Source organism: Gambusia affinis, linkage group LG09 (genome assembly GCF_019740435.1).
Source record: "Gambusia affinis linkage group LG09, SWU_Gaff_1.0, whole genome shotgun sequence".
In the NCBI taxonomy this organism is placed as follows: Eukaryota; Metazoa; Chordata; class Actinopteri; order Cyprinodontiformes; family Poeciliidae; genus Gambusia; species Gambusia affinis.
In genome coordinates this window covers 9,508,616-9,535,848 of record NC_057876.1, presented here as the reverse complement: position 1 = coordinate 9,535,848, position 27,233 = coordinate 9,508,616, and the positions used below count along the sequence as shown (strand labels likewise).

Sequence of the window (27,233 nt, the reverse complement as noted above, 5' to 3'; positions counted from 1 at the left end):
GGGGAATATAATAAGTGCGTGCACAACCCTGCAAACACACACACACACACACATACAAAATGCTTTTCAAAGAGCTTTTGAAAAGCATTTCCCCTGCCTTGTGAGATTAAAAGATGAGGTCACTGCAGGGGTGTCTCAGCGTCTGAGCTCTCGGTCACGTTTTGTCTCCCTCTATTGGCTGAATTGTCATAATATAAACTAAAACTTATAATCACAGAAATAGAGTAAGTACTTGCATCAGTTTCTTGCCAAATTGTTCATATTCACGTTAAAAGTGCTAAACTTTAAAGTATTTTTATAGGATGTTAGGTGTCAATCAACACAAAGCAGTTCACAACTGTGGGAGAGCAAGAGAGGGTTTTTTTTAAGCTGGAAAAGTGGCTCCAGCTGATCTCTGAAGAAATATCAGAACTCTGTCCAGAAGACTGCAGTGGAATAGCTAAGATCCTGCCTAGAACCCACTCAGGTAAACGAGAGATGGGTTGCAGATGAGGTTTATAATATAATAATGATTCAGCTTCATAAGTAATAATCAGTTTAATTTGTTATTATGAAAGTAAAGAAAAAGAAAACAGGGCTGGTCTTATAAATCCTTTAATATATGAAAAAAAGCATTGTAACAGAAAATACAGTGTAATAGACCCAAAATTTTATTTACATTTCTTTACAAGGCTACACCTCAGAACAGGCATGTACAGAAGACAAAGAACAAACCAATACACATAGTAATCTGCTACAAGCAAGACAGTTAAAAAACCCCAAAAACAAACAAACCTATGAATGCAATAAAAAGAATATCCTTTTGCTGCCCTGCTGTAAAAGAATAAATTTGCAGTGGTTTCAGTGTGGCTAAGTGATTGCAAACTGTGTCCATACTCTGTAACGGATCTGTAAACCCAGACAATTTAATAATTCCTGTTTATGCTCTTATCCGCATCAAATGTCACGTCACAGTGTGGAAATGTCAGCGCTAATAACCGTGGTACTGCTGTTAATATGCTCGGCGACTAATCCGTTGAGCCGTTTCTCCGTGCCTCAGATGTGGCGCAGCGTCGCGCACGTGATGAGGTAAGACTCGTCAATGTGTGACGTGTGGCTCACCTTCGTACATGAAACAACACACACGTTATCGACCGCCACTGAAGCTGGAACGAGGGTTCAGAGGGCGGGATAAAGACAACATTTTCAGGACTGGTTACTGACTAAAGAAGTTTAAAGCATTGCAAATTGTTCTACCTGCTGATCCAATGTGATAAAATGAAAAACTAAACCAGAAAGAAGAAGAAGAGCAACAGCTAAATCTTCACTGATATATATATATATATATATATATATATATATATATATATATGTATATATATATATATATATATATATATATATATATATATGTATATATAGGAAATTTGAAACTGACCATGAAGTAGAAGGTTCATGCTGCTAAAAACGTACATTCATGGTATGCCTACGTTTCCTCCTGGGAATGATTTAATTACCCAGAGGGATGGCAGGAGAAATTAGTAAGGTGTTTCACGAAGCCAGGCCGTATAACGATAAAGGACAGAGGATAATTAGCAGTGCTCTCTCCTCTCATGCTTTCCGCTACATTAGAGGAATACAAAAGCAGAACAAACCAGAGCTCCTAAAAACAAACATACGCCACCAAGTCCCCTCTGCATCCAAGACTGCTGCAGCAAATTAACACGGCATTAGTATCCTGACTACCGAGGAGGTGGATGATCGGCACATCCATCCAGAAAAAGGAGAGCAGGGGTGCTTTTTGTTCAAGAGAGCAGGTAGTGCAGCAGACCTGACACTACAAAGTTAGCATCTACCTTCAGCAGCATTCAAAAGGCAGCAGACACCAAGTTCTCCTGCAAGTGGGAGAAGTGTGAGCCACCAAGTGCTATCAAGGATGATTTAAGAGGAAAAATGATGAGCTCCTCTTTGCGCTGAATAACGTATCAGATGCCTTAACCTGTGTGAAGGGAAATTAATCAGGATTGTGTAAGAGAAAAGGACAAACCTTCTACCCAGATCTAGAGTAGGACAGACTACTTTCAAACTGCTCCTCAACATTTAATGGCCAAATGCACTCCAGAAATGTTATAAAAATATTACCTTTCTCTTTCTTCAAGAGAGAAAGGCAACTGTGAGACACTTTCCTTTAAGAGCCACTCCTCTAAATAGAATATGCACCTCCCTATATGAATTATGAAAGAGTTAACAGCACTACCTGGAGATCTCTCAGGGTAATTACCAAATGAATCATTGCTTTTGAAATGGAATATGTCAAATGGATGTGTGATCAATTATTAGTGATGTGAAAAACAGATACAGAAAATACTTTTGCTTCCTCACCCACCTAAAAATGTTTCTCTGATGGAAACACTGTGTCACATCATTATGAACCAGCTGGGATGTTGAATAAAAAGGACACGGTTAATCTCTTTCCCATTGTAAAGACAGATGGGTTGACCAAGGAGTCAACAGCCAGACCACTTAAGAAACCACAGGTGTTGTTTGTGAGCATAAGGTTTGAGGAAAAAGATGTGTCCTCCGTTGGTACGTCTCTCCAAACGACAACCATACAAATTTAGGTTAACTAATCAGCTATCAGAGCATCGTTTAATTTTTTCTAGACTAAGCCCAACCAAGGGCTTACCATATGTCTGCAGATGCCAACTGGTTATTTTAACTTTTCTTTCATCCATGACATGTGAATTATAACAAACGCCTCCCCAGAGACGGCTTCTCTGAGTGATGGAGTGTTAGATCTCCTCACTACTCCTGTGGCTGAAAAAAAAACCCATATGAACCTTGACTTTATAGATTCAGGTTTGAACTCCAGACTTTACTGCACCTATACTTGCTTTGTATTTTTTTTCTCCTTTTCCTTTTTCCATATTTCTCTATGTAGGAATGAATACAACTGTGAATACAAGCCTGAACGCAACTTAAAAATAACATTCCCAGAAATGATTATATATATTTTAAGAATGACAAATAAGGCAATGTGTAAAAAAATATGCACTTCGAATGTACTGACTTATGCTTCCTCACAGAGCACTGCGGGCCTTTATCACTGATTACACCAAAGACAACATCAGTTTGAACGGAGAGAAGTCGTTAAGGTGCGTCGATGTCCCAGTCGAGGTTCTGTGACATCCGATTAAAAAAAAAAAAAAAAATGTTTTGTTCCCGTCTTTCCAGCTTTCTCTCCGCTGTTTAAAAATACATCAGCGCGGCAGGCAGCGAAACCGACGTGCTCTGATCGGGTGGCGTTTTGAAGTAAGGTAGCATGTGGGCGAAAGCAACATGTGACAGGTACACGCAGCAGACGATCAGAAGGTGCTAAGATATTTATTCTACAGACGGACTCAGTGGAGCGGGAAAGTTTTGGGGTTGTGCTCACAGAATATGAATGCCTCTCATCTTTCGGGCGTGTGTGCATAGCATTCAAAATGTAAAGTGTGTATGTATCCAGCCCTCTTAGGTCCTGTTTGTCACGCATCAGAATGACACCGTTACAACCAGAGACAACAGTTAAAACACTGTGAATAAAGGACACAGTCATACGCTGACCTGGTTAGAACCGAAACTGTAATCACGACAGGATGGCAAAAATATGCAAAGCAAGGTCGTAAGAGCCAATCATCTTCTCACAAACAAGAAACAGAGGAAGCACCTAGAAAAACACTTTCCAAATTCACTGTGTGAGATCTCTCTCTCTTCCTCTATGGGTTACTGCACTACTGAGCTAGTAAAAGTTAAAGCAGCATTCATGTTAAAGTGAGAACAGCATGTATTAACTATTCTATTTTAAATTTAATTCAGACAAAACGACGCAACAACTCAGTTAAAGATAAAAGCAAATTTCAATGTTTAATCTTTCTCTGATCTCTCAGTTCAACTGGCACTTTCAACAGAAAGAGACAATAAATTCACATTCTATCTAAAATGGTATTTTGCATTCCAGAGGAAATCTCTCGTGGACAGCTGGAATTATTTGGTCTCCGTTACGACTGGCAACACCAACAGACGGAAGCGGTTTTGCAGTCGGTGCCTCATACAAAAAAATTTTAAGATAAAAATTAAACAATGACTTAGAAATATAAGCATCCATCTGTAAGTGGACATAAAACAAAGCATGAATAAAGGACATATTTAAACAACAGATATTAATGCAAAGGACAGATTATAAGACAAGAGTGGTCAAATAAGTCGAGAACAAAAGGCCCAAAACCAGCGATCCCACGTCCCAAAGGCATATTCAGATATAACCAACAATTGCTAGCATTAAACCCCCGTTCCTTATATGGCACTGACCACACCAAGCAACTCTGTAATAAAATAAACATCCATCAAAGAATCAACTAATGATACAATCGCTATGGGGCAAACAAGGTGTCTTCCAAAGAACTATCCCTGTTTTACTGCATCTATCTTCAGTGGAAAGAACAAACCTTCAGCCAGGTCCTGAGGTATTAGGGAGTAGACAGGAGAAAATTACTATATGAAACAAAAACAGGAACATAATGGCACTTTTTTCTTTTTGTTTACATTTGAAAATAGAATACAACTGTATCAATACCACTTAAAAGTTGCACAGAGAAGAGAGGAAATGACATGCACATGGCATCCCCCCCCCCATGAGTACACAGGCTGGCCAAAAGTTTGACCGCCATTTTCTAAAACAAGATGTAGAGATGAATGCATAAAAAAATAAAAACAGCCTTTTATGCTTGACCTGTAAAAGGACCTGTCAGCTTTCCTCAGTTTATTGATTTTGTCATCTTACTTCCATCCATGGCTTCCCAGCTGACAGAGGGTCTTTGTGCAACTGTGTGGCATAAATACATTTGTCCAAGGAACAAAATCAGACAATAATAATAATAATATTTAAAAAAATAATAATAACAATAATAAAAATCATCTCTCAAGTAGGCAACTCCGTCTTCTTTTTGGACATTTGGGTTAAAATCCGTGACGTTTGGTTTGCATTGAATATTTTATTTCCTCATATCAAGTGTCACTGAAGAACAGGAAAATAAACTTTTTGTTTTTGTCTGTAGGTATGCAAGAACGTTGGCTCTCCATCCACGTCTGGACGGTACCGCGTGTGCTGCGATGACCTGGCCGGGGCATGCGGTGCGGGGCTCGTGTCACCAGTTGGCTTTAACAGCTTTGACATCACTTACCAGGTTTTGAGCGAGGCAGATGCCAAAAATCTGGGGGTGGAAAAAAGAACAAAAAAAGCCACAGGACACATTTGGTCGCAAGTCTTGACTTCAATACGAAAAACAGCTGGAACAGTGTGATAGAAGGTGAACTTTTATCAACTGAAAATGTATTCGAGAAGTGAATTTATCAGCAATTAAATTTAGCACATCCATAGAAAAACTGACAGACCCCCAGCTGACAGTCATAGACACTCGGCATGAGTAGGGTCAGCCACAAAGGGTCATTTATGAAGAAGCTGAGTGTTCACAGAATACTGTATGTCATCCAATTATTTTTAAAGGAAGTTAGGAAGAAGGGAAGAAAAGTGTTGCATTCCTTGTGTTAATTCATTCCTGAACCAAAGACGATGTCAGAACAATCTTGCCTGGGCGAAGGAGGAAAAGCACAGGATCTTTGCTCAGTAACACTACGTGCCCTTTGACTTTTGCATAACTTTTATATGTTACTTGTAAATTATTGCCATACAGTCTGGAGGAAGAGTGGAGAAGCACAGAATCCAAGTAGTTTCAAGTGCATTCAGTGAGGAGTTGGTCCACTGGTTTTATCAAGTCTGAAGACAGTGTAGCCATCTACTAGGATATTTGAGACATGTCCAGCTCAAGTCTGGGTCCTTCTTTTAAATGACTATGGCTTTGACTGATGCCAGCTAACTAGCCTGGCCAAAATCCCATTGAGACTCTATGGGGTATTGTCCAGAGAAAAAAAAATAAAAAATCAGAGACACTAAAATCGACACTGCAGACAAGCTGAATGTTTCTATTACACCTCAGCAGAGCCCCAGGTTGATTACCTCCATGCAACGCTGCAGCAATCCAGTAATTCACGCGAAAGGGGCTCAAAATATTTAAGTACATATATTATACATTAAACGGTAGGATGACATGCCTGGATCCATATTTTTCTATTAATATTATATTTTTGGCGAAATTGGATTTTTGGTTTCCATTATCTTCAAGTGATGATTATCTAAATTAATAGAAAGAAAATATTGAAATATATCACGCTGTGTGTAATGAATGTATATGACGTATAAGTTTTACTTTGTGAATTGCACGATTAAGCAAATTGGTTTTTATAATGATATTCTAATGTATTGAGGTGCTATGGGAAACAACTTCCCAACTCTTTGGGATCGGGGTTATGACTGCTTGTACTGCAGAGGCCTGATATAACATACTCTCACCACTAAGCGGCAGTAATGACACAAAATCACAATGCATTTAGCTAGAGTTTAAACCAAACAAAACAGAATTCAGGGGGAAAAAAAAAACAAAAAAACAATGGCCACCTACAATGAATGTTTAAGGGGAAACAGTGAGTCGTTACCTGTAAAAGTGCAGTGCCAACAAAGATCCCAGCAACAACAATCAGGTTGTCCTGAAGCCACTTTTCAAACTGTCCCACACAGCCCTTGGTGTAGATGTATTTCTGCCGTTTAAGGTCCTTTTTATTCAAAAAAGAAAAGGAAAAAAAATTATAATAAAACACACACTCAAAATAAGAATAACATAAAACCCTGCACTAACATTTTTGAACACAACTAGTGGAGTCAGATTTATTTAAACATCTGAAGTCAGACTTAACAGCAGCTCCAAACAAACACAGGAAGCATTTTGCCCAATGATGCCTTCACTGTTTAAGATGCAATACCGCAGCATGAGAGCTGAGTCACACTTAATGATTTCCACATAGCTAGGACAGTTTGGAGAATATGAAGCCAGTGTACACGCCCCGCCACACACACACACACACGCACACACACCCACTCCCACGTACACACACACCCGCCTGCTGATGGCCCTGCCCGGAATGAGCAAACAGTGGGAGCCTTTTTCCTGATACCGGACAGATGGTTGTCTGTGTCATCACATTCAGCCCATGATTTACATTTAGGGAGAGAGAAAGCTCAAGGTGTAATTTACTGCTGCCATGACACCAAAGAGGGGGTAAGAATAGACGCCTCCATACAAAGCTTCCTTTGTAACTTTGTCAAGTCAACTATGCAAACTCTTTGTTCGCTTGCAAAACCCAAAAGCCAGCTCTCAACCAATGAGGAGTCAAATGAGGCTCCTGGCTACCAATGGAAAAGCAGGAAACGCAGTGTTATTCCGCCTGTGAAGCTATTTCGGCTCTCTGCCTTTCTTCTTTCCCCGTCCTCCGCATGTCTCCTGCTCTTCCTCGTTGCCCGCCCTGCGCTTTCCTGAGGCAAGCTGCACAGGAACTCTGTGCACATCCCTGATAGTTTCACCGGTCAGCACAGGAGAAACGAGAGAAAATGAATCCCTAGCAACTCTGTGCTGCAGTTTGCCTAGCAACAGCGATCTTTCTGACTGCAGTGCAGTGAGTTGTAACCACCACACCCACACATGGTGGGAAAGGGAACGGACTGGCATAACCCACAGAGAGGCCAATTACAGAGTGGAGTTAGGCTGCTCTTTGGGCTAAAACTGGAGCCTAATTATCCCTGTTAGAAGAACAATCTGTTATTAAAAGCATGGAGCATGCATAAGAGTCTGTGTGATTATAAAACCTTTATATTCTCTCCATCAGCTTGGCCTGCTTCTTTTTCTTTTCCATATTTACAAATCTATGTTTTTGACTCAAAAATATTGAAAATCCTTATCTCGCTTCTTGAAAGCAAATAACAGCGCCTGAATCGACAACCTGTAATTACTTAGTCAATTATTAGACATTTATATCATTGTTAAGAATACAGAGAGCGGGAGAGATACGAACCACTTGTAGCCGAATGTCATAACCACACTGTGTATTGATGATGTCCTCCTAGAGAAATTGGTGGGGGGGGAAAAAAAGCACAAAAATGATTCATTTTAGTAATTTTGATATTGCATTGTTGTTCTTTACTCAAAAGTTTGGATCTTTGCTAAGTTTGACAAAGCAAACCGAGCTACAAATGACTTCGAAAGTGTTTATTAGGCATGTCTTGATCCAGGCTTTTAGCTTCAGATATTGATCTGACTAGCAATTAGCTAGAATAGGATCTTCAAAATATGACAACCTTGAGTAAAAACTCCATGGTTTCCACACAATAATGATAATAATAACAACAATAATACAAATGTTCTTTATCATGAGCTAATTGGTTTCAAATAAAATTGGAAAGCAACAGTGTGCAGCTAACACACTGAGATAATTAGTGTTTGATTTAAAATGTCATCTCTGCATTAGATATACAGACTTAAGTAAAACAAATGTGAACTTAGCTGTATATTTAAAGTACTTGTTATGCACATTATCCAGCACACTATTCAACATTTTTTTTAGCTGAAAGCTTTGACAATGGGAAGTATTCCCAAACACCCACATTTGATATTTTTTGGTATTCATATCATTTAGGATGGAGTTTCTGCTGATATCCAAGTTCCCATATCTTTTCAGATGACAAGAAACTTACATACCTTTGAGCACAAATGATAAACTTTGCACTTTATCTTTCCACTTTTATCTGTGGAAGAACCACATTGTTGGTTCTGTACAAAGCGCTTCAGCTTTCAACAGACGGGTAACAATGGAGAAAGATGTTCCATCTTGGTGTTCAATAGCTCTTCCTTGAACAATCTGCATCTTTTTATTCTGTCATTTGTGAAATATTGGTTTTGGCACTGAATAATCTTAACAGGAGAGCTCAAAACAGAAGTATTTGTCGAAACCCTTAAATGAGACTTAATTTTTGAAGTATGCTGCAAAATGGCGCTTACGAACCTCGGAACATTTTTATTGGAGGGCGTCCTAATTGACACAAGCGCACGCATACACACATACATATATACATACTATAGGAGACTTTTCGAGGTGATAACGAATGACTCACGGCAGGATCTTTGATACAACAGGAGAAAGGGACTCCACAGCGTTCTCTGCTGGGATTCCTGTCAGTGCAGTTGAAGTAGATGTTCTGGTTCCAGTCGTCAGGCCCATGAGCTCCACAGCACATCCACTGAGAGAGCAGAAACAACAGGCTCTGAATAAATGCCCTTTTTCTGATCTAAGCTCTCCAGCTCAGTTAGATAGGCAGCTTACTGGGGCGGGTGGGGACTACATGAAACTCCATGAATCAACCACAGATCTAATCTCTATTACAATACCTCATGACAGAGATTGGAGTTTACACGTAAGAACCAATTATCCAAAATTTGTCCTTCTTGTAATTGGATAGTGATTAGAAGGAATTACAATAATAATAATAATCATGAGATTTTCTCCAAAAATGCCCTTACTGCTAAGTACTAGTCTGATCTAGAGTCCCTTTTAAAATGTAAAGCAAGGTTTCACAAGAGGAAATTTATGCTTACAACATGCAGATGAGTAATGCCTGAGGGATGTGGATAGGTTTTCACATGAATTTTAGTCAGCAGGTGTGGCAGAACTCACATATTCCTGGGTGAAGTCAATTAGATTCTGCAAGTCGATGTCATCGCGATAAGCCTTGATGTTATTATTGATGAAAAAGTTTAACTGGTCTTTGATCCAGTCCTTGAAGACAAAGGCGAGGATCCCCGCAGTCAGCTCCAGGAAGAAGATCAAGCCGAGGAACACGGAAAACTAGAGAGGACAGGACAGGACACAGAAAACAATACGTGCGTCACATCACACAAGATTAAAAGCATCAAATAAAATTGCACAAATTTTGCTTTGACTGTGTTTTGAAACAAGATGAGCAGGAAAGCTTTGACGTTCCAGCATCTTTCATGTGGCGCCTGAACTGATGTGACAAGCAAGAGTGCAGCAACAAAGCCTGCAGTCCCTCAGGTGCCGTTACATTATCCATTTACAGTAAATGCAGGAGACCGGGCTGATGATGAATGCACAAAAGCCACATTAGCTCCTCAGTCTGACGCCTGACTTATTGCTGCTAATGGACATCTGCTGGAGTTAGTAGATGCTCAGAATCGCAGCCAGCAATGAGGCAAATTTGTCTCAGTCAGTCACGTGCTGTTATCAACACAGCCAACCGCAAATAAACCACCTTAATGGTGATGCGATGGTCTTCAATATAAAAGATAAAAAGCCAAGATGCCAAGAAAAAAAAATCTCGTAGTGGAAAACGAGACTCGTTTCTTGCTCATTTCTTAATACTTTTTTTTTTTTCATGGATCAGAATTTAGAACATATTTATGATGTGTAACCAACTCTGAGCATTTGGCCTCCAGTGGGTCAAAGTGACACCTGCTTCCCAGCCCCGGCGCCGATGCGAACCACACATCTAAAGCAGGGGAGGTGTCGACTGGTTCAAATGGTGTCTGCGCTTCAGAAGCAGAGAAGCAGCTTACAAATTTAAGCAGGAGGGTGTTCTCTCGGAGCGCTCCGACGCAGCCGGCGAAGCCCAGGATGAACATGACTCCTCCCACCACCATGAAGAGCCACACGGGGTCAAAGCCTCCGAGGTCGGTGATCGACGACAGATTTGACAGCACGCCCTGAGGGAAAGAAAAGATAAAAGTGAGCAAAGACTCGGAAAAAATACTAATTCCCTCCATCACCACAGTGATAATGCATAACCTTGATAAAAGTCTGCGTAACAAAAATCTTCTTGGTGTTTTGATGTTAGTATCCGAGAGGTCGCTTTTACCGCTTTTATGCTATCAATTTTTTAAGTGAAGGTGACGTTCTACACTGTTAATAAAACACACAAAAGGCCAGAAACAGGTTCAAGGATTGTGATTCCCTTCTGTTCATCTCCTCTTCATAATGAGAGATATACATAGAAACAATCTCAAAGCCAAGGATTGTGTACTATTAATTTCAAATATGAAAAAAACAGACAAGCCGCTGCACCCGCAAAGGTATTTGGCTATAGCTCCTTCTTGACTTGGAACAGATTTTTATTTTGTTTCATGGTGTCGCCGCCGCAGAAATCGCATTTTATTTTTGCAGAATATATAGCTTTGGTTTGGCTCCAAACTAAAGCCCTCGCTCTTCTCCCTCAGGTGATTAAACATGGGTGTCTGTGTTAGGGACATTTATTTAAAGTTTGCAACAGCTACACCTTTAATTAGTTTAGAGTGACAAAGCTATTAGGTGCCACTGCAGTGACAGAATCATTGGTTACTGTCACTCACAGCGTTTTTGCTGCAACAAGGAATCCTTTCCTCACCGTGAGGATGCTGATGCCCACAGGTGTAAAACAGAGATTGTATTTGGTGTTTTAACTTCCTGCCTGTGTGCTCAGCATTCAGTACACCATAGACACATCGCTTAGTTTATAAAGCGGTCGGGCACCGACAACTAACGGGAACCCCAACAAACTTGAGCAAATTGTTGACGACTCATCAAAACAGAGCACACTAAGCGAACCAAGTCGTAGCCTAACATGCAGAGTCAGGCAATGATAAGCCCAATAAATATGGCTTGTAAAAACTATAGACAGATGCACACTGTCTCCATTTCATTGCTGTTATATTCTCTTTTGCAGACACACACCTCTATTTCCTTTGGTAATAAAATTTATGCAGCAAATGTGCCCTTTAATTGAGCTGTGATTTTTTTTTTCTTTTTATCTTTTAAATTGATTACAGTTTTTGAGTTAGCCTAAGCAACTTGCAAGTGTGTTTAAAATCTTAAACTTTACATGTACTTCACATAAATCAAATTAAAAATCTTCTGCGATTATGATTTTAAAACTTAAAACAGTTTTGAATATTTTTGCTGTTTCACACACCATTACCACCACAGTGTGCCAATTTATACTGAAGAAAATTACATGTTGCTTTATTTTAAGGTCGGATGTCAAAGTGGGGAGCCACTGGAATTAAATATAAACGAAAACACCCACTGTTTGCTTTCACAGTCTACAAAGAGGGAAAAAAAAAACACATTCCATGAAATACAACAAAAGAAATAATAATAATGAAATACTATACTGTCAAGTTAATATGTACTGGGTAAAGGAAATGGTATATGAAGCAGGCAATACTCCTTTCTTATGTTTTTTTTTTTTTTTTTTTTTATGTCCCTTGTGGCAGAATAAACTGGCTTCATTAGAGCTTTAGCACACAGCCTTAAACAATAATGTGTCAGGCACCAAGAACTGAGCTTGAAACTAATCACCTTAGTCACTCAGACTCAGATTCACCATTAGGCCTTTTCAGCCTGTGCAATTCATCATGCAACCTAATCCCTATAAATTATTCACGCTGCTCCACAAAGGTCCTCCAGTGCAGCGCTATTTGCACACAGTTCATGGCCACACATTGCTAATCGGTACACACGGCCACGCTGCTGCAGCATTTACGGAGCACACTGGTATAATTTCTTGCTAATTAAAGCTCAGAGTGACTGTTAACTCAATTGGAAGAAGTTTTGCTAGTTGCCACAACTCACTGCTCATAACAGGTTAATGGTAAAAGATGACCTCTGTGTTCTTTACTCTGTGCACAGAAAACAACAAATTTTCAAATACGTGTTTTTCCTTTGATGGACATTCAGACAGCATGTTTTCAACTTCTGACATCTTGGAGTCAAATCAGTGTTATTTTAATTCCTTTTTTCCCCCTCTTTCTAGCTCAAATTTCCTGGGCATTGAATCAAAAACTAAATGCCGAAATCAGGGATGCAGAATCAGATAACCAGTTTCTAAGACTAAATGAAGATAAGTAAGATAAAAAAATCTTCAGATAATCTGCCCATATGTACATTTTATACAATATTGCGTCTGAGCCTCAACTCAGCAGCAAATCATCTCCACAGCATGCAGAATCTTGAGGAATTTTAGTTATGCTGTGGTGATAATTTTGCTCGCTCACAGTTTGCATTTGCGTGTGTATGTTTATACATACCTTCTCCGCCCATGCCCACAGGCCTATACCCAAGAATGCAGCTCCTAGCAACTGTAAAACAAACCAGACAGAAGACAGCTCCACTGTGAGAGAGGAAAAAAAAACCTCCCTAAACATACAACAATTAAGAATGCATGAATCAGATTTGACTAGAAATAAATGCAAGGCATTATGTACCGTAATTCGGTTGGGAAGAGTTTCATAAAACACTCGTTTATCAGGTCTGTTGTGGGACTGGTGTAATTTACAGGCATGTCTCTAAGGTAAGGGAAGCGGATAGAACAACTGCCTTCAGCACTTTTTAACTATGTTAAAACAGATTTATTCATGTCGGTCCCTCCCAACACAACTTTGCAAATTCATATTTTCTGCTATCAAGGCAGTAAGGAGTAAATGGAGAATTGTCTGGTTTGAAACGATTAACATCATCCCAAAATTTGCAAATACATTCTGTACAGATCATATAGAAGAACCTGGGACAAAAATGCCATTGCAACCAAGCATGTCATTATCCTATTTCACGAACCCCTCTGGTGTTTTCCCATAACATTTTCTTATCAGCTGTGAGTCATTGTGTAGCTTTGCAGTCCTGAAAACAAGTCTGATCTTAGCTTGAATAAGATAGAAACTGCTTCGATGGCAAAATAAGTATTTTTAGTTACAAAACTAACTTTTGTTTGTTTTACTTTTACACCACTTTGAGCCAAATGCACAAAACAAAACTATAGTTGCATTTCTGCTTTACACATCCACCCACATGCTTGCTCTGCCTATGTGAAAGATGCTGCTGGGGGTCGCTGTGAAAAACAAACCTATGATTTTAGCAGGACTTTTGGACTTCCTTTGTTATGCGTTTCAATATTGCAAGAGTGACAAATATTGCACCGGCACCGTGGCTCTCTCCATCACTTTAACAGGCCTGTCAGACCAGAGCCAAAGTGAGCCACGTCTGAATGATTGAATGCCACAGCTTTAACAAATAAAGCCATAAACGCTGCGTGTCTCATGTCTGAAAAAGTGATTTTAAGGTGCTTTACGTCTCTTGTTAGAAGAGGGAATCATTGCAAGTGCAGGGTTTCCTCCCCTCCCCGAAGCTTTAAGACTCGGTGAGTGTGTACTTTGAAGCTTGATCACCCGACTGTTAAGCAAAAACCTTGGAGTGCTCCTCCGCCAACATTTGAAAGAAAGCGGCAAAAGAAACTCAAAACTTACTTCACCACTTTTTGCTAACTTTCAAATTTAGACAAACATTAAACCGACGTTTTCAAAGTATGCAAAGCAGACATCACAGTTAGTACTTGTGTTTTTTTTTTTGTTCCACTCAACTGCTGAGTGGCCACAGAACGGCCTTCATACACAGCTAATCTATTGCTTCTGCAAGGCAGTAGCTATCAGATATGTTAGCAAATAACTCCTTGATTAATCTGGTACACCAACATACGTGTGTTACATAAAGTTTTTCTTGAGTCTCCCTTCTTAAATCGTCAATAGTTGTGTCTGGGGCTGAACTGCAGTGCATGTGCATGATGACTCAGAAAGCCACATCTACTTCTATAACCAGTGAAGACGAGTTAGGTCAGCAAGTACGAGTCGTTCAAGACTCCAAGATGTCGCAATCTGCAAACTGGCTGCTGACTGTCAGACTTCCGCACCAAATCGATTTAAGTTAGTGTAAGCTAGTGGTGAAACATTTGGTATCTAAGTTTCAGTTTATAGTTCCTTTGTTTAAAACAAGTATGAGCCCTGTGGGTTTTTTGGGGGGTTATTTGCGGCCAACACAGACTATGCTTTCATTAATATGCACCATTTTCCACATTTCACCTTAAGATACACATTAATATTACAAGACCACTGCTGAATAAATGTTAACAAAACAGAAGAAGAGTTTTGCATTACGGTTGAGAAACTGTAAAAACAATCACAGTTAGGATATCTTACACAAATCCTGTAGCTGCTAACGCCAAGAAAGGTTCATTTGATATAAAAGTCTCAACCATGTTAAAGCAAACCCTGGCTTTGTATAGTAAAAATGTCCTCCCAATATTGAGATTTATTTGGTTGCATACCATGATCTATACACATTTAATTTATTCAAAATATCTGAAGCACAATTACAGCCAAATATGTAACACAAAGGTAGACTTAAAATGTGTTAAATAACCTTGACGTTTACTGAACAGAGTAAAAAAAAAAAGAAGAAAACTGATGCTGACCTATTGGTTTAAAACAACAAAAAGTGATTGTAATGTTAAAAATGATAGCCGCAGTAGCAGCTTGGTTGGGTGGATATGGTAGTTGTGTAACAGTTCCAGTGAAGGGTGTGGTGGAGTTTTATTTAGAGAGAAAGTGACAGCCAGGAAGAGCCAGGATACACAGGCAGACACCGGGAAGCAGGGATTAGATTGACAGATCAGAGGCTTTACTGTTTTTAACATGCAAAGACCTGCAGCTGGTTTAAGTCAGATTGTGACCGGGAAGGCAACACAAAACGCTCATCACACAGCGCCAACTCACACTTAACCTTGTTCCACTTAAGAGGTTAAAAAAGACAGATGCAATTTTACTCAGTATAAGTTGGATAATAGTCAAAAAACTCTAATGTTTACTTGGGATTTGAAAAAAACAAACAAACAAACAAACAACAACAACAAAAAAAAACAGGTTGAAGCCATAGGAGAAAACAAAATTGTCTGATGCAGCCTTTCTGTGTGGTTTCTGCATGTTCTTCCTGCATCTGTTAGGGGATTTCTCATAGAGCTTCACTTCTTCCTGGTTGCTTGTCTCCTTGTTTCACCGCTGCTCAGATCCACCTGTTCAAATTCTTTCACTCACAGGATAATTAACATATTTAGCATTAGGGCAGCACAAACTCAAGAAAATAAGTAACTGTGATTCTATAGCAGAAACTTACAACTACTAGAGATGAGAGACCCACATTTTTCTGACCAACTGACCAGGCAAGTAGTTACCAATATGCAGTGCATTTATGCATAGCACTTGAAATATGGAGTCCGATGAATATAGTGCTTAGGCGGTCAAACTGATTTAGTGATGACAATTGTAACTCCATACAATGTGCAGCTCGATTACAACTGTGGTTTCACAGACATGCTTTGCAGTTGCAAGAAAAAAAAAAAAAAAAGGGTGAGTCTTAGTTTATATAGGCAAAAAAAAAATGCTCAGGCCATAAAAACAGAAAATTTTTTTTTAAATGTGCAGGGCAAAGGAGCAAAGTCCATCCAGTAGATTATGAACACACATCTTAGATTGTGCTCCCATCTTACCAGGTAAAAACACTGAAACAGGAATGAAGTTAATCATAATCAAAACTGTTTTGTGTCGTTTTGTTTTCCTCCCAAGTTTGCATGAATCACAACAAAAGCATGAAAAGAAAAAAAAAAACACAACAATGTGAAGGTAATTATATCACCTCACCCCAGACGTGGCACTAGAGCAAGTTCTGCAGAATTCTGACAAAGGACACGCAAGTTAGAAAGCCGATTTTTAGGCATTAGTATTGTCTGCTTTTCAGTCATGCAGATTTAGCACAAATTACTCTAATGTTAACTCTTGAGGATATATTCAGTCCTTCATTGCGAATAGTTTTCGTGTTTCTCGCAGACCTCCCCAGTCGACAAGTGATATTATTTTCTTCAAAGGGAAGAACTGAATAAAACACCTTTTAAGGTGTCCCCTTTTTTCTGAATTTTGATCAATTACATAGTTAACAAGCACACTTTGAGAACCACTTTCTAAGAGTGGATAGAGATTTTAAAAGAACTAAAACCAAAATGGTGTTTCCTCAAACCATGTCTCAACAAAACTTGTGTTATTATAAGAACAGAGCCTAATAAACTCTCACAATCTCAGTAGTCAGTTCTAGTTATATGCAAGTGGCAACACTCAGTGCTTCTCAAGCCCCATCTGCAAATTAAACTTACCTCATGGCACAAAAAGGTTGGGAATGAAAGGATTTCAAATGAATGGAACAAATGAAAGCAAACTGAACCTGCTTTTGAGCATTGCCCACATTACTTCCTTTTATCAAAGTTTCCCAGAGTGTAATGTGAGCCCCCAAGTTTGAATTTAGGTCAGAACGACTTCAGACACCACAGCACTAATGCTACTGGAAGACAACACTTCTCCTTATTGTTATGTCTTTTTTTTTTAAAAACCCCCACCTCTTAACAGTTTGGAAATGAATGCAAGCAGGAAAAGCAGTTTTTCTAATCCATTTAAAAATAAGACTCAGTCTTTGAATATTTATCCTTAAACTCTGCTGTAGGTAATTTGGATCTCATTTGTCATTCTGTTTTTATCACTGTACTTTTGTACTTGATCACAGAACAAATAAACCTTGGAACAAGATGTTTTTGTAACAGCTTTCATATTCAGGTTTAAGAATCATTTCCAGAAAGTTCTGACTAACGCTAATGTCAGAAGCTTGTTTTCCACGAGGACAGAAATTCTCAACACATAAAAAGATTCCTCCTTGAGCAAAATCATCGTTTACCTCAACCGACTGTAAGACATGTCGGTTGAGTGTGTGTTTCATTTAGAAATGCACTCTTATCTAAATGACTTGTCTAACTCAATAAAATGCACTTAAATTTTTTTTTTTTTTTTTTTACCAGAGCATATCTATACAGTAGGAGACAAATGTCAGATTAAAGTTAAAACTTCTCTGAACAGAAAAAAGCTTTTTTTTTTTTTTTTTATAAAGATTTACATCTTAAGTTTTGCTAAAAACTGCTGTCATGTAACAGTTGGCATATACTGTGCGACTTGCAGAGATCACAATGTACAAGCTTGATACTAGGAGAAATTGAAACTAACCTGAGTCACACTGTATTATGCAAGATTTAGTACATGAGAGATTTCTTCAATTCTTGTTCTAGCGCCACAACTAATGAATGGAAAGCAAGCTCTAAAACTGGAGTTGATACAGTTTTTGGCAAAAGTATTCACAACTTTGATATACATGTATATTTTTACAGTTGGTCTCATTACAACCACACTCCTTGAAGTATTTTAATTTTCTTATTCCCTTAGATTTTCTAAGGAAATAAATTTAATATGTAGACCCATTATTGTTTGGTGTGGATTTGCATCCAGCCATGTTTAACTTGTTACCCCTAAAGAAATTCCATGTAATTTGTAACGATAGCCCATTTGCACTTAACTTAAATACAAAATAAAAACAGCTGTCCGGTGAAGACTTCAGAGTTGCTAGAAAACATTAGTGAACAATCACCCTCATCAAGACGACCGGGGAATGAAGCAGACAGGCAAGACATCGAGTTGTGGTGAAGTTTAAAGTGAAGTTAGGTTTTCAAAACAACCCAGCCTTTCAAATCCATCATCTGTAAATAGAAAGGCATATAGAAAAGATATTGTTGTACCGACTTGTTAAGAAAGGAGAGTATTAGAGATGCAGACAACAGGAGTACAGTGACTCTGAAGAGGCTGAACTGATCCACATGTCAAAAAGCAGCTTTTATTGACAACAATTCATCTCACTCTCCAAATTCTGGGAAACAGAAATCCATTGCTGAAAGCCATAAGATGTTTCAGTTTAGGGATGCGGCTAACATGTCGACTGAAACTGAACTTCTTTGACCACAAACGCAAAGCTCTACATGTGGTGGAGAACTAACCCTGCACCTCAAACTCACTGTTTATTTATAAAACCGCTTGTGCTTTTGGTACCCACATCACACACTTGAAATAGGTCATCAAGCAACAAAAATATTTCATCATGTTGTAATGTGATGAGGCTGTACAGATACACAAAGCATCTTGAATTAAATCCCGCTCCGAAGAGTCCACTTGTGACTGGTTCAGCTCAGGTAAATGTTAATACCAGGGGCTAACAGATTCAGCTCTAAATTGGTCTTGACAGGTTTGTTCCCAAACAAATGCATTCACACGTGTCCCTCGATAGCCTTCCACCTGCGGGAGATCATCCGACGCGCACTCTGGCATCAACTGTGAACACACAATGTGGAGCTGTGGAGCTGCCTAATGGCACTCAGCATCCGACCAATTCGGTAACTTGGTTACAGCTTAACAAGCTCTTAATTACAGCATGCAGAGCTTCCACACATTTCAGCAGCTCAGGCAGAAAATGTGATTAATTAAATAGATGTGAGGAATGCATCTATTCAAGGGAGGAGAGAAGGTGTGTTGTTTTCCGGCGTGAACGTCTGGCTGTCTCGGGCAAGCTCGGGGGAGAGGAGAAAATTCACTGAGAAAAGCAGCACTAGCGTGAACCCAGCAGAGTATTTATGGCCATACAATCATTCTCTCTCAATTTAGGCAGTGTTTTCAAGCTTGACAAGATCGCTATGAGAAAAACAAATGGACTGATTTAAGAAGAATAACCCCCGTCTCTATCTATTTGAGCAATGCATGAGTCTGTCTATCAAAATCCGGCTCTGCAGCTCACGTACAAGTGGGAAACATCTTCTTGTTATTATCAACGGAAACAGCCAGCGAGCTGGAACTTGTTCCACAGTTTCACACAAAGCGCAGATATGAGCCTGTTGCCTTGGCCTGAGTGTCAAACTGAAAGAACACGATATGAGTCAAACAACACCACAGCCCTCTGACTCAATATTTTCCACTTGAATCCCCAATCCAGTTGAATTACAAAGCATTTTCATTTCAGGCAAATTACTGCATATTCGCACACTTTCTTTCTACGCAAGACATTCGGCTCATGGTATGTTTATCTAGTTCATATTACCTCAGTTTTACATAATGCAAGTGCGTCAAAATTCCTCAGTTTTTAAGGTCTTGAGGTGTGGGTAGGCGATGACGAACAGGAAGAGAGCATCTGTGTTCCATATATTTAATGAGTCAATTAGAACATATGCATAATGGATGAAAACAAGAGCCTCACACACCACCAGTGCCTCCCTTTCAAGCTGGTCTTTGTTCTTACCATCCCCTCTTTGTGAATTTGAGGGTTTGCGAGTGCAGGAAAACAATGCTGTCAAGCAAAGCCTGAACACTATGGCTGTGGAGACTTTAAAAGAGATGTTTGAAAAGAGCAGAGCTGCGTAGTATTCAGGCCATGTGGCCTGTTCTTTACAACTGTGTGTGGGAAGACCCTCCGGGGCAGACAGACACACCATTACTTCACCCACAGACATTACACCACACCAAGCTGCATAGTGGCGATGCAGGGGGGGAGTGAGGAAGGGAGTGATGAGTCAACCTAAACAGAGAAACTTTTCACGATCGAGAGGGATAAAGATGGTGGAAGTGTTCGCAAATCCCATCACTCAGATTGGTAAAAACAACACACAATCAGAAACTAATACTCAGTTAATTAGCTTATTTCTTTTTAAAAACAATGGTATTGTACGACATATTGACCTAAGACCTTCTAAACCACTATACTGCCTCTCCTAGGGGTAACTAGAAAACCTAAATCAGAACAATCACAGGTAATACAAGCTTATGCGTTACATGATTAGTGGCTGATCAAAAGAGAAATTCTCAAGCCACTTTATTAGGTAGACCTCTTCAATTGTTTGTTAAATATCAACTCAACCAATCAACTCAGAAGGTTTAGGCATCTAGACATTGTGAAGATAGCTTGCAAATGATCAAACCATGAATCAAAATAAGGAACACAGAGGATGAAATGACTTTGTTGGTGCCAGGCAGGCTGATGCGCTGGATTTTTTTATTTTTTATTTACATACAACCATCTCGAGTTTACAGAGAATTGTCTAAATAAGAAAAAAATATCTAGTAACCAACAGCTGTGTCAACAAAAATGTCTTACTGATGTCAAATGTCAGAGGGAAAGTGGCAGACTGATTCAGCATTACAAAAAGGCAACAGTGGTTCAAACAACTGCTGCTTACAATAAAGGCATCCCGAATACCGTCTCTGAACATGTCAATCCCTGAAGCACCAGAAAACCATACCGGCTGCCACTGCCGTCAGCTAAAGAGAGGACACTGTGGCTGCACTTTCCACAGTGAACAGTAACAGAGTGGAAAAATATTGCATGGTCCGATGAATGTTGGGGCACCTTAGTACAAATTGTTTGTTTAAGAGCCGCAGCCCAGGTTAATTTTGTTGTTGACACTGTCCATCCCTTTAAAACAACAGACCCCAACTTCTTGTAGCTATTTTATGGATATTTTACAGCCATTTCATGCAAGATAACTCAACCAACTCCAACTCTATACAAACTGGTCCACTGAACATGACAATGAGCTCAATGTACTCCAATGGCCTGCAAAGTCATCAGATGACAATTCAACAAAGAGACTTTAGGATGTAGCAGAATGAGAGGTTAGTATTACAAATGTGCAGCCAATAAACTTGCAGAAAGTATGTGATGCCATAATCTCATACCAAAATCTCAGAGGAATGTTTCTGACACCTTGTTGAGTTTGTAATGAAGATTCAATGCAGCTCCGAAGGCAAAACGGATTGCTGCCAGGTTGCTAATTCAACCTGGTACTATCAGCGAATATACTGATAGTACCAGGTTGAACTAACAACCTGGCAGCAATCCGTTTTGTAATAATCGACACAAATACATGTTGTTACAGGTAGGCCTGTCACGTTAACAAATTTTGCTGAGTGATTAATTGTCTCAAAAATTATTGCAATAAACGATAATATTGTTTGAAGACCTTTTTACACCGATTTAATAGAAATGACATAATAATGCATGCAATTTCCTGCCAAAGATAGATATACTTTATTTTCAAAAGAACACTTAACACTGGAACTGATCAAATAAACAAAACAACCAAAAACAAAAATAAAATAGAGTCTCTGGTTCCATTAGCAAAAATGTACTTGAATAAAAACACCAAAGTGTAAATAAATACTGCATTCAACCAAAAGAGTGCAGATTATGAAGTCTGTATACCATATTGCCCGTTAGTAATCATTAGATTGAAATAGAGAAGATGGGCACATCCGACTACCTGATGCAATAGTTCACACCTACATTTTCCCCTTATGACAATCTTAGAACTTTGGACATTCTAAGACTGTGGCTTGTGATTTCGTAACCAATCATCCTGTAGTGTGTTACAGTAGATCGTCGTGGCCGCTCAGATCTAAATCAGGTGTTTTCCGGACTGGAAGCATTAAGGCAGCCTGTTGAATGTGACAGGTAGCCAATCAGAAAGCGCGGATTCTCCTTAGTGCTTTCTGAGGGGAAATTACAGAGGGGAATCCTAAACAGCTGACAACCCGAAGTCCAGCGGACATTGGAGATGATATGTGGAAACAACATTAAGGTTTATAAAACATTTCGTGCAAAGAATATAGAAAGGACGAGGGGTGGAGTTGGAGCGAAATTGCTACGCAGTTGATGTACCCGGTAACTTTTCAGCTGTTCTTCGTTAACGTGACATAAATAGGTTGTAATGATTTTCATTCAGTCAGGACTGACACTAGAGCCACATGCATTGCAGGTAGATTGTAGTAAAGCATTGATTAATGCCTGGTTTTAAGATTAGTTAACTGGACTTGTAGCCATTATTTTGTGCCCATTGTTGGACACCACACGGCCCGATGAATAGTTATACCTAGGATTTATGTCGGCTAATGTGTGGTCTCGCTTGAAAATGGGCCGACAATGGCCGACAGCTCGAAGATGGTGTAGTGTGAACTGGACATTACACTAAGGATATGAGGAAGGAAGGGTCAGTGGAGAGGACTGGAGTTGAACCTTTTTTCATTCAGTGTCATCAACAGAAAGAGAAAAAGGCCAGAAGAGATGATAAAGCCGATAATTAAAATGACGTCAATAGTTTTAATTTATCGTGCGATCAATTGATTTATTGTTTATCACGACAGGCCTACTTACAGGCAAAATCAACCAATTATTAGATAACAAAAAAATAAATAAATAAAACAAACTTCAACCAACAAAATAAGAGGTAAGAACAACAAGCTAACTTTACTTTAAAATATTACTTTTTATTAAACTACATGAAATAAGGAAAACCCAAACAAATTAGTAAGCTCTTCATTTCATAAATGGGAAACATTTTGACTTAAGAGCTCATTTACATTAGTTATTCACTTAGTGACATAAGTCAACAAATGAAAATACGCTCAGGATATAAAAAGTAGTGAGTAAAAACAGAAAATATGCTAAATAAGCTATAACAACGCTAGTAAGTTTATCTTAAAAGTTTTAAGCCATTTTATTGTCATTGTTTAAACTTAAAAAATGGCTCCTCCTGTATCAGAACAATCAAGATCAGAAGCTTATCGGTTATGTAAGAAATCCTTAATTAGACAAATCAGAACAGTAATTGGATTAAAAGACAAATAAAATGCTTTAAAATATAGAATAAATGAATTAATACAAAAAATAATAATACAAATTAAACATGAAAAAACATTTGCTCAACACCAACGGTCGTTTAGTTGAGGTAGCTTTACATTGATACAACTTTTTTTTTTTCTCAATCCGGGGACACTTAATGCTGATAAAGTGAAAGTAAACGCCAAAACTCTTTGAACTTACCCAGAATATAATGTTAAATCCAAATAAGAAGTATTTAACGCAGCAGCTGACTTCGGCTCCCTTTAAATGACGGTGTTTTCTGCCCATTCTTCCGCGAAATAGTAACGGCGGCTATCTGCGAAGCTAAAGTAACCTACAGGGATAGGTACTTCGAAAGCTCAGCTAAAGCCGCAGTTCCCGAACTACTCCCATTGAGGTTTGTTGTCTCCATTAGCTGGACGAAACACAGTTTACTCACCGGGGTCCACTGGGCAAGCCAAATCAAACATAAGTCACTTGTTATCGTTCTCTTACTTGCTAGGCCAGCTAGCTCTCAACTTCTACAGTTAGCGTTAGCGGCTAACAACAACAAATCGGGAATACCTAACTAAGGCACAGACATCCATCTGCAGTTTCCCTGACATTCAACAAAAAAAAGGGTTTTATTTCTATAAGAACACCCAGAGACAGTGTTAAAGCAGATACCGTCTCAGCTCGACCTCCCTAATGTTATCTCATCTACTCCATCGCCGCTAATAAGAGCCTTCATCTTTGTTTTCTTTTTTTTTTTCCAGGGAAGCAAGCCCTTGCTGTCAAACGAAAAAACCCACTGTGTTTGGCTTGTGGCCCTTTTCACCTCAAGAGCGGCCTCTTGTGTCGTCAATGAAGGTTTGTTCTCACTGAATTGAGACAAAATGTTCTTCTGGCGCATAATCTAATATAGCAGCATTGTATTGATCAGATAAAGAAAAAGTGCTTCATTAAAGATTAACAAATTGCAGGCATAATACTAAACTAATTCAAATGTCACAAGAACACATATCCTCTGTTACTATATTAGTGATATAATTTCTAACGATGTTATTTATCATCCGTGCCATTTCAATTATAGAGGTAGTAAAATTATGTTTCTGCAACAAAAAAGGTGAGCCACGTGTAGAAAGTTTCCCAAAGGTTGGTGGAATGGTGGCAATTATGTGGGGGTGGCACATCAAAACAAGCTAGACAAACTAGAATTTCAATAGTTTTATAATGGTCTCCTCATTATTATATTTCTTGAGTGTCATTCTACAAAAAGTGCTATGAAATAAATAAATAAATTCATTGAAACATCCACCCTCCTATCTAAAATTCTAATGAATTAATTAATTAATATTATGCTTAATGTACAGTACAGACCAAAAGTTTGGATACACCTTTCTAACGATGGTGTGTCCACCTTGGACACACCTTGTAATTGAAACCAATTACAAGGTGTGTCCAAACTTTTGGTCTGTACTGTACATCCATTCATCCATTTTTCCATCCATCCATTTTCTCCCGCTTTATCCGGGGTCGGGTCACGGGGGTAGCAACTTTAGAAGGGAGGCCCAGACTTCCCTCGCCCCAGCCACTTGTTCCAGCTCCTCTGGAGGAATCCCAAGGTGTTCCCAGGCCAGCCGAGAGACAGTCCTCCAGCGTGTCCTGGGTCTTCCCCGGGGCCTCCTCCCAGTGGGACGTGCCTGGAACACCTTACCAGGGAGGCGTCCAGGAGGCATCCTGACCAGATGCCTGAGCCACCTAAACTGGCTCCTCTTGATGTGAAGGAGCAGTGGCTCTACTCTGAGTCCCTCCTGGATGACTGAGCTTCTCATCCTATCTCTAAGGGAGAGCCCAGACACCCTATGGAGGAAACCCATTTCGGCCACTTGTATCTGAGATCTCATTCTTTCGGTCATGACCATAGATGAGAGTGGGAAAGTAGATCGACCAGTAAATCGAGAGCTTGACTTTTTGACTCAGCTCTCTCTTCACCACGACGGAGCGGTATAGCGCTCGCTTCACGGCAGTTTATGCGCCAATCCGCCTGTTTATTTCCCGCTCCCTTCTTCTTTCATTCGTGAACAAGATCCCAAGATACTTGAACTAGCAACCGGAAAAGGCACTTTACCTTTTCCGGCTCACGACCATGGCCTCAGATTTGGAAGCACTGATCCTCATCCCAGCCACTTCATACTCGGCTGCAAACCGTTCCAGCGAGAGCTGCAGATCACGACCTGATGAAGCCAATAGGACTACATCTGCAAAAAGCAGAGATGCGATTCTAAGGCCACCAAAACGGATCCCCTCAACACCTTGGCTATGCCTACAAATTCTGTCTATGAAAGTAATGAACAGAATCGGTGACAAAGGGCAGCCCTGGCGGAGTCCAACTCTCACCGGAAACGAGCCCGACTTACTGCCGGCAATGCGAACCTGACTCTGACACCGGTCATACAGGGACCTGACATCCCGTATCAAAGGGCCCGGTACTCCATACTCCCGGAGAACCCCCCACAGGGCCCCTCGAAGGACATGGTCGAACACCTTCTCCAAGTCCACAAAACACATGTAAACTGGTTGGTTAAACACCCATGCACCCTCCAGCATCTTGCTGAGGATGTAGCGCTGGTCCAGTGTTCCACGACCAGGACGAAAACCACACATCTCTTCCTGAATCCGACGGACCCTCCTCTCCAGGACCCCTGAATAGACCTTGCCAGGGAGGCTTAAGATACAGTTATTCCCAAAATTATTCATACGCCTCCAGACTTTATGTTTAGAACTGTTTCCATTAGACTGAATACCTTATTTCCTATGGCAAATGACACAGGTAATTTCTAAAAAGGTAAAACAACGTAAAGCAAAAAAAAAGTATGCGTTTTGAACATAATATGGTTTTATTTAATTGTTGAGAGGATTAGAATGCATTTTTGTACCCCTCTCTACAATCAATGGGAAAATAATCTCTTTCTAAAAGTCTTTAAGATTGGAAGTTTCTCCTTTTCATCACTAATCTTTGGCTTTCTTGCCAGGTTCTCTATAGAATTAAAGTTGAGACTTTATTGTGCTTTGTTGTGACATTGCTTTGACACTTTTGGGATTATTGGGATTGGGATTATTCTGGGATTATTCTTTTGTACATAGTAACAATATTTGTATTATCAGCTTCACACTTTTCATAACAGGACACAAACACATATAAAAAATATAATGAAAGCAAATGTGCATGTGCACAGTTGACAATTACCTGCCAAGGTACTGACAGTAAGTCAGATTCAGACTTCGTTTTGAACAGTCTGGAAAACTATCCAGTTTAATTTTAGCATATGATGTGGAAAAAAACCCCATCTGGAAACATATAGGTATTTATAGATTTTAGTCCACATTCTATTTCCAGAGTGGAAAATTGTGCATTTCTGAAAAAAGGTAAACTTTTTACACAGAGTTTTGATAGTAACATTCAGTATATTAACATTTTAAATACAGTATAATCTGATAAGAGAAAAAAGTGCCTTATATAACCGTTGTTTTGTTTATGTAGTTAATTACTTACTTATTGCCTTTTTTTATAATTTGTTTTTGCAACTTTCATTTTGGTTTACCATACTGTAAAAATACAAACTGTAACTTTATTTTAAAATGCAACTACAACAAAACAATTAGGTTGCATAATGAAAGAATAGTTTAAATTTGCAAAAATAATCTAGATTTTTATTCATGGAAAATTTGGACATTTTGTAATGAGAAATGCTCAGATGTTTGAATAAACACAAACATTGGTTTGACTTGATTTTTTTTTTTTTTACCCCAGCAATAAAGAAAATATGATGCTATAACAAATTAGACTTGTTATGTAAGTATATTTTCTCATTTCCCTAATGTCTAATGAC

The 27,233-nt window shown here is 39.2% G+C and overlaps 1 protein-coding gene across 3 annotated transcripts; it reads right to left on the bottom strand.

The window, feature by feature from the left end:
- Window positions 1-578: 578 nt before the first annotated feature.
- On the bottom strand, window positions 579-24,150 carry tspan17 (tetraspanin 17). 3 transcript variants are annotated; one of them, XM_044126155.1, is made up of 8 exons: window positions 23,563-24,150; window positions 13,041-13,091; window positions 10,536-10,682; window positions 9,637-9,807; window positions 9,077-9,202; window positions 7,981-8,028; window positions 6,571-6,687; window positions 579-5,231 (listed from the first exon to the last, which is right to left on the bottom strand). In XM_044126155.1, exons 1-8 carry the CDS (start codon window positions 23,647-23,649, stop codon window positions 5,166-5,168), a joined length of 813 nt encoding a protein of 270 aa, XP_043982090.1. In that variant the 5' UTR covers window positions 23,650-24,150; the 3' UTR covers window positions 579-5,165. The 3 variants fall into 3 exon arrangements, with proteins under 3 accessions (XP_043982090.1, XP_043982092.1, XP_043982091.1); XM_044126157.1 differs by having other exon boundaries at window positions 23,801-24,137; XM_044126156.1 differs by lacking the exon at window positions 13,041-13,091.
- Between the last annotated feature and the right edge of the window lie 3,083 nt (window positions 24,151-27,233).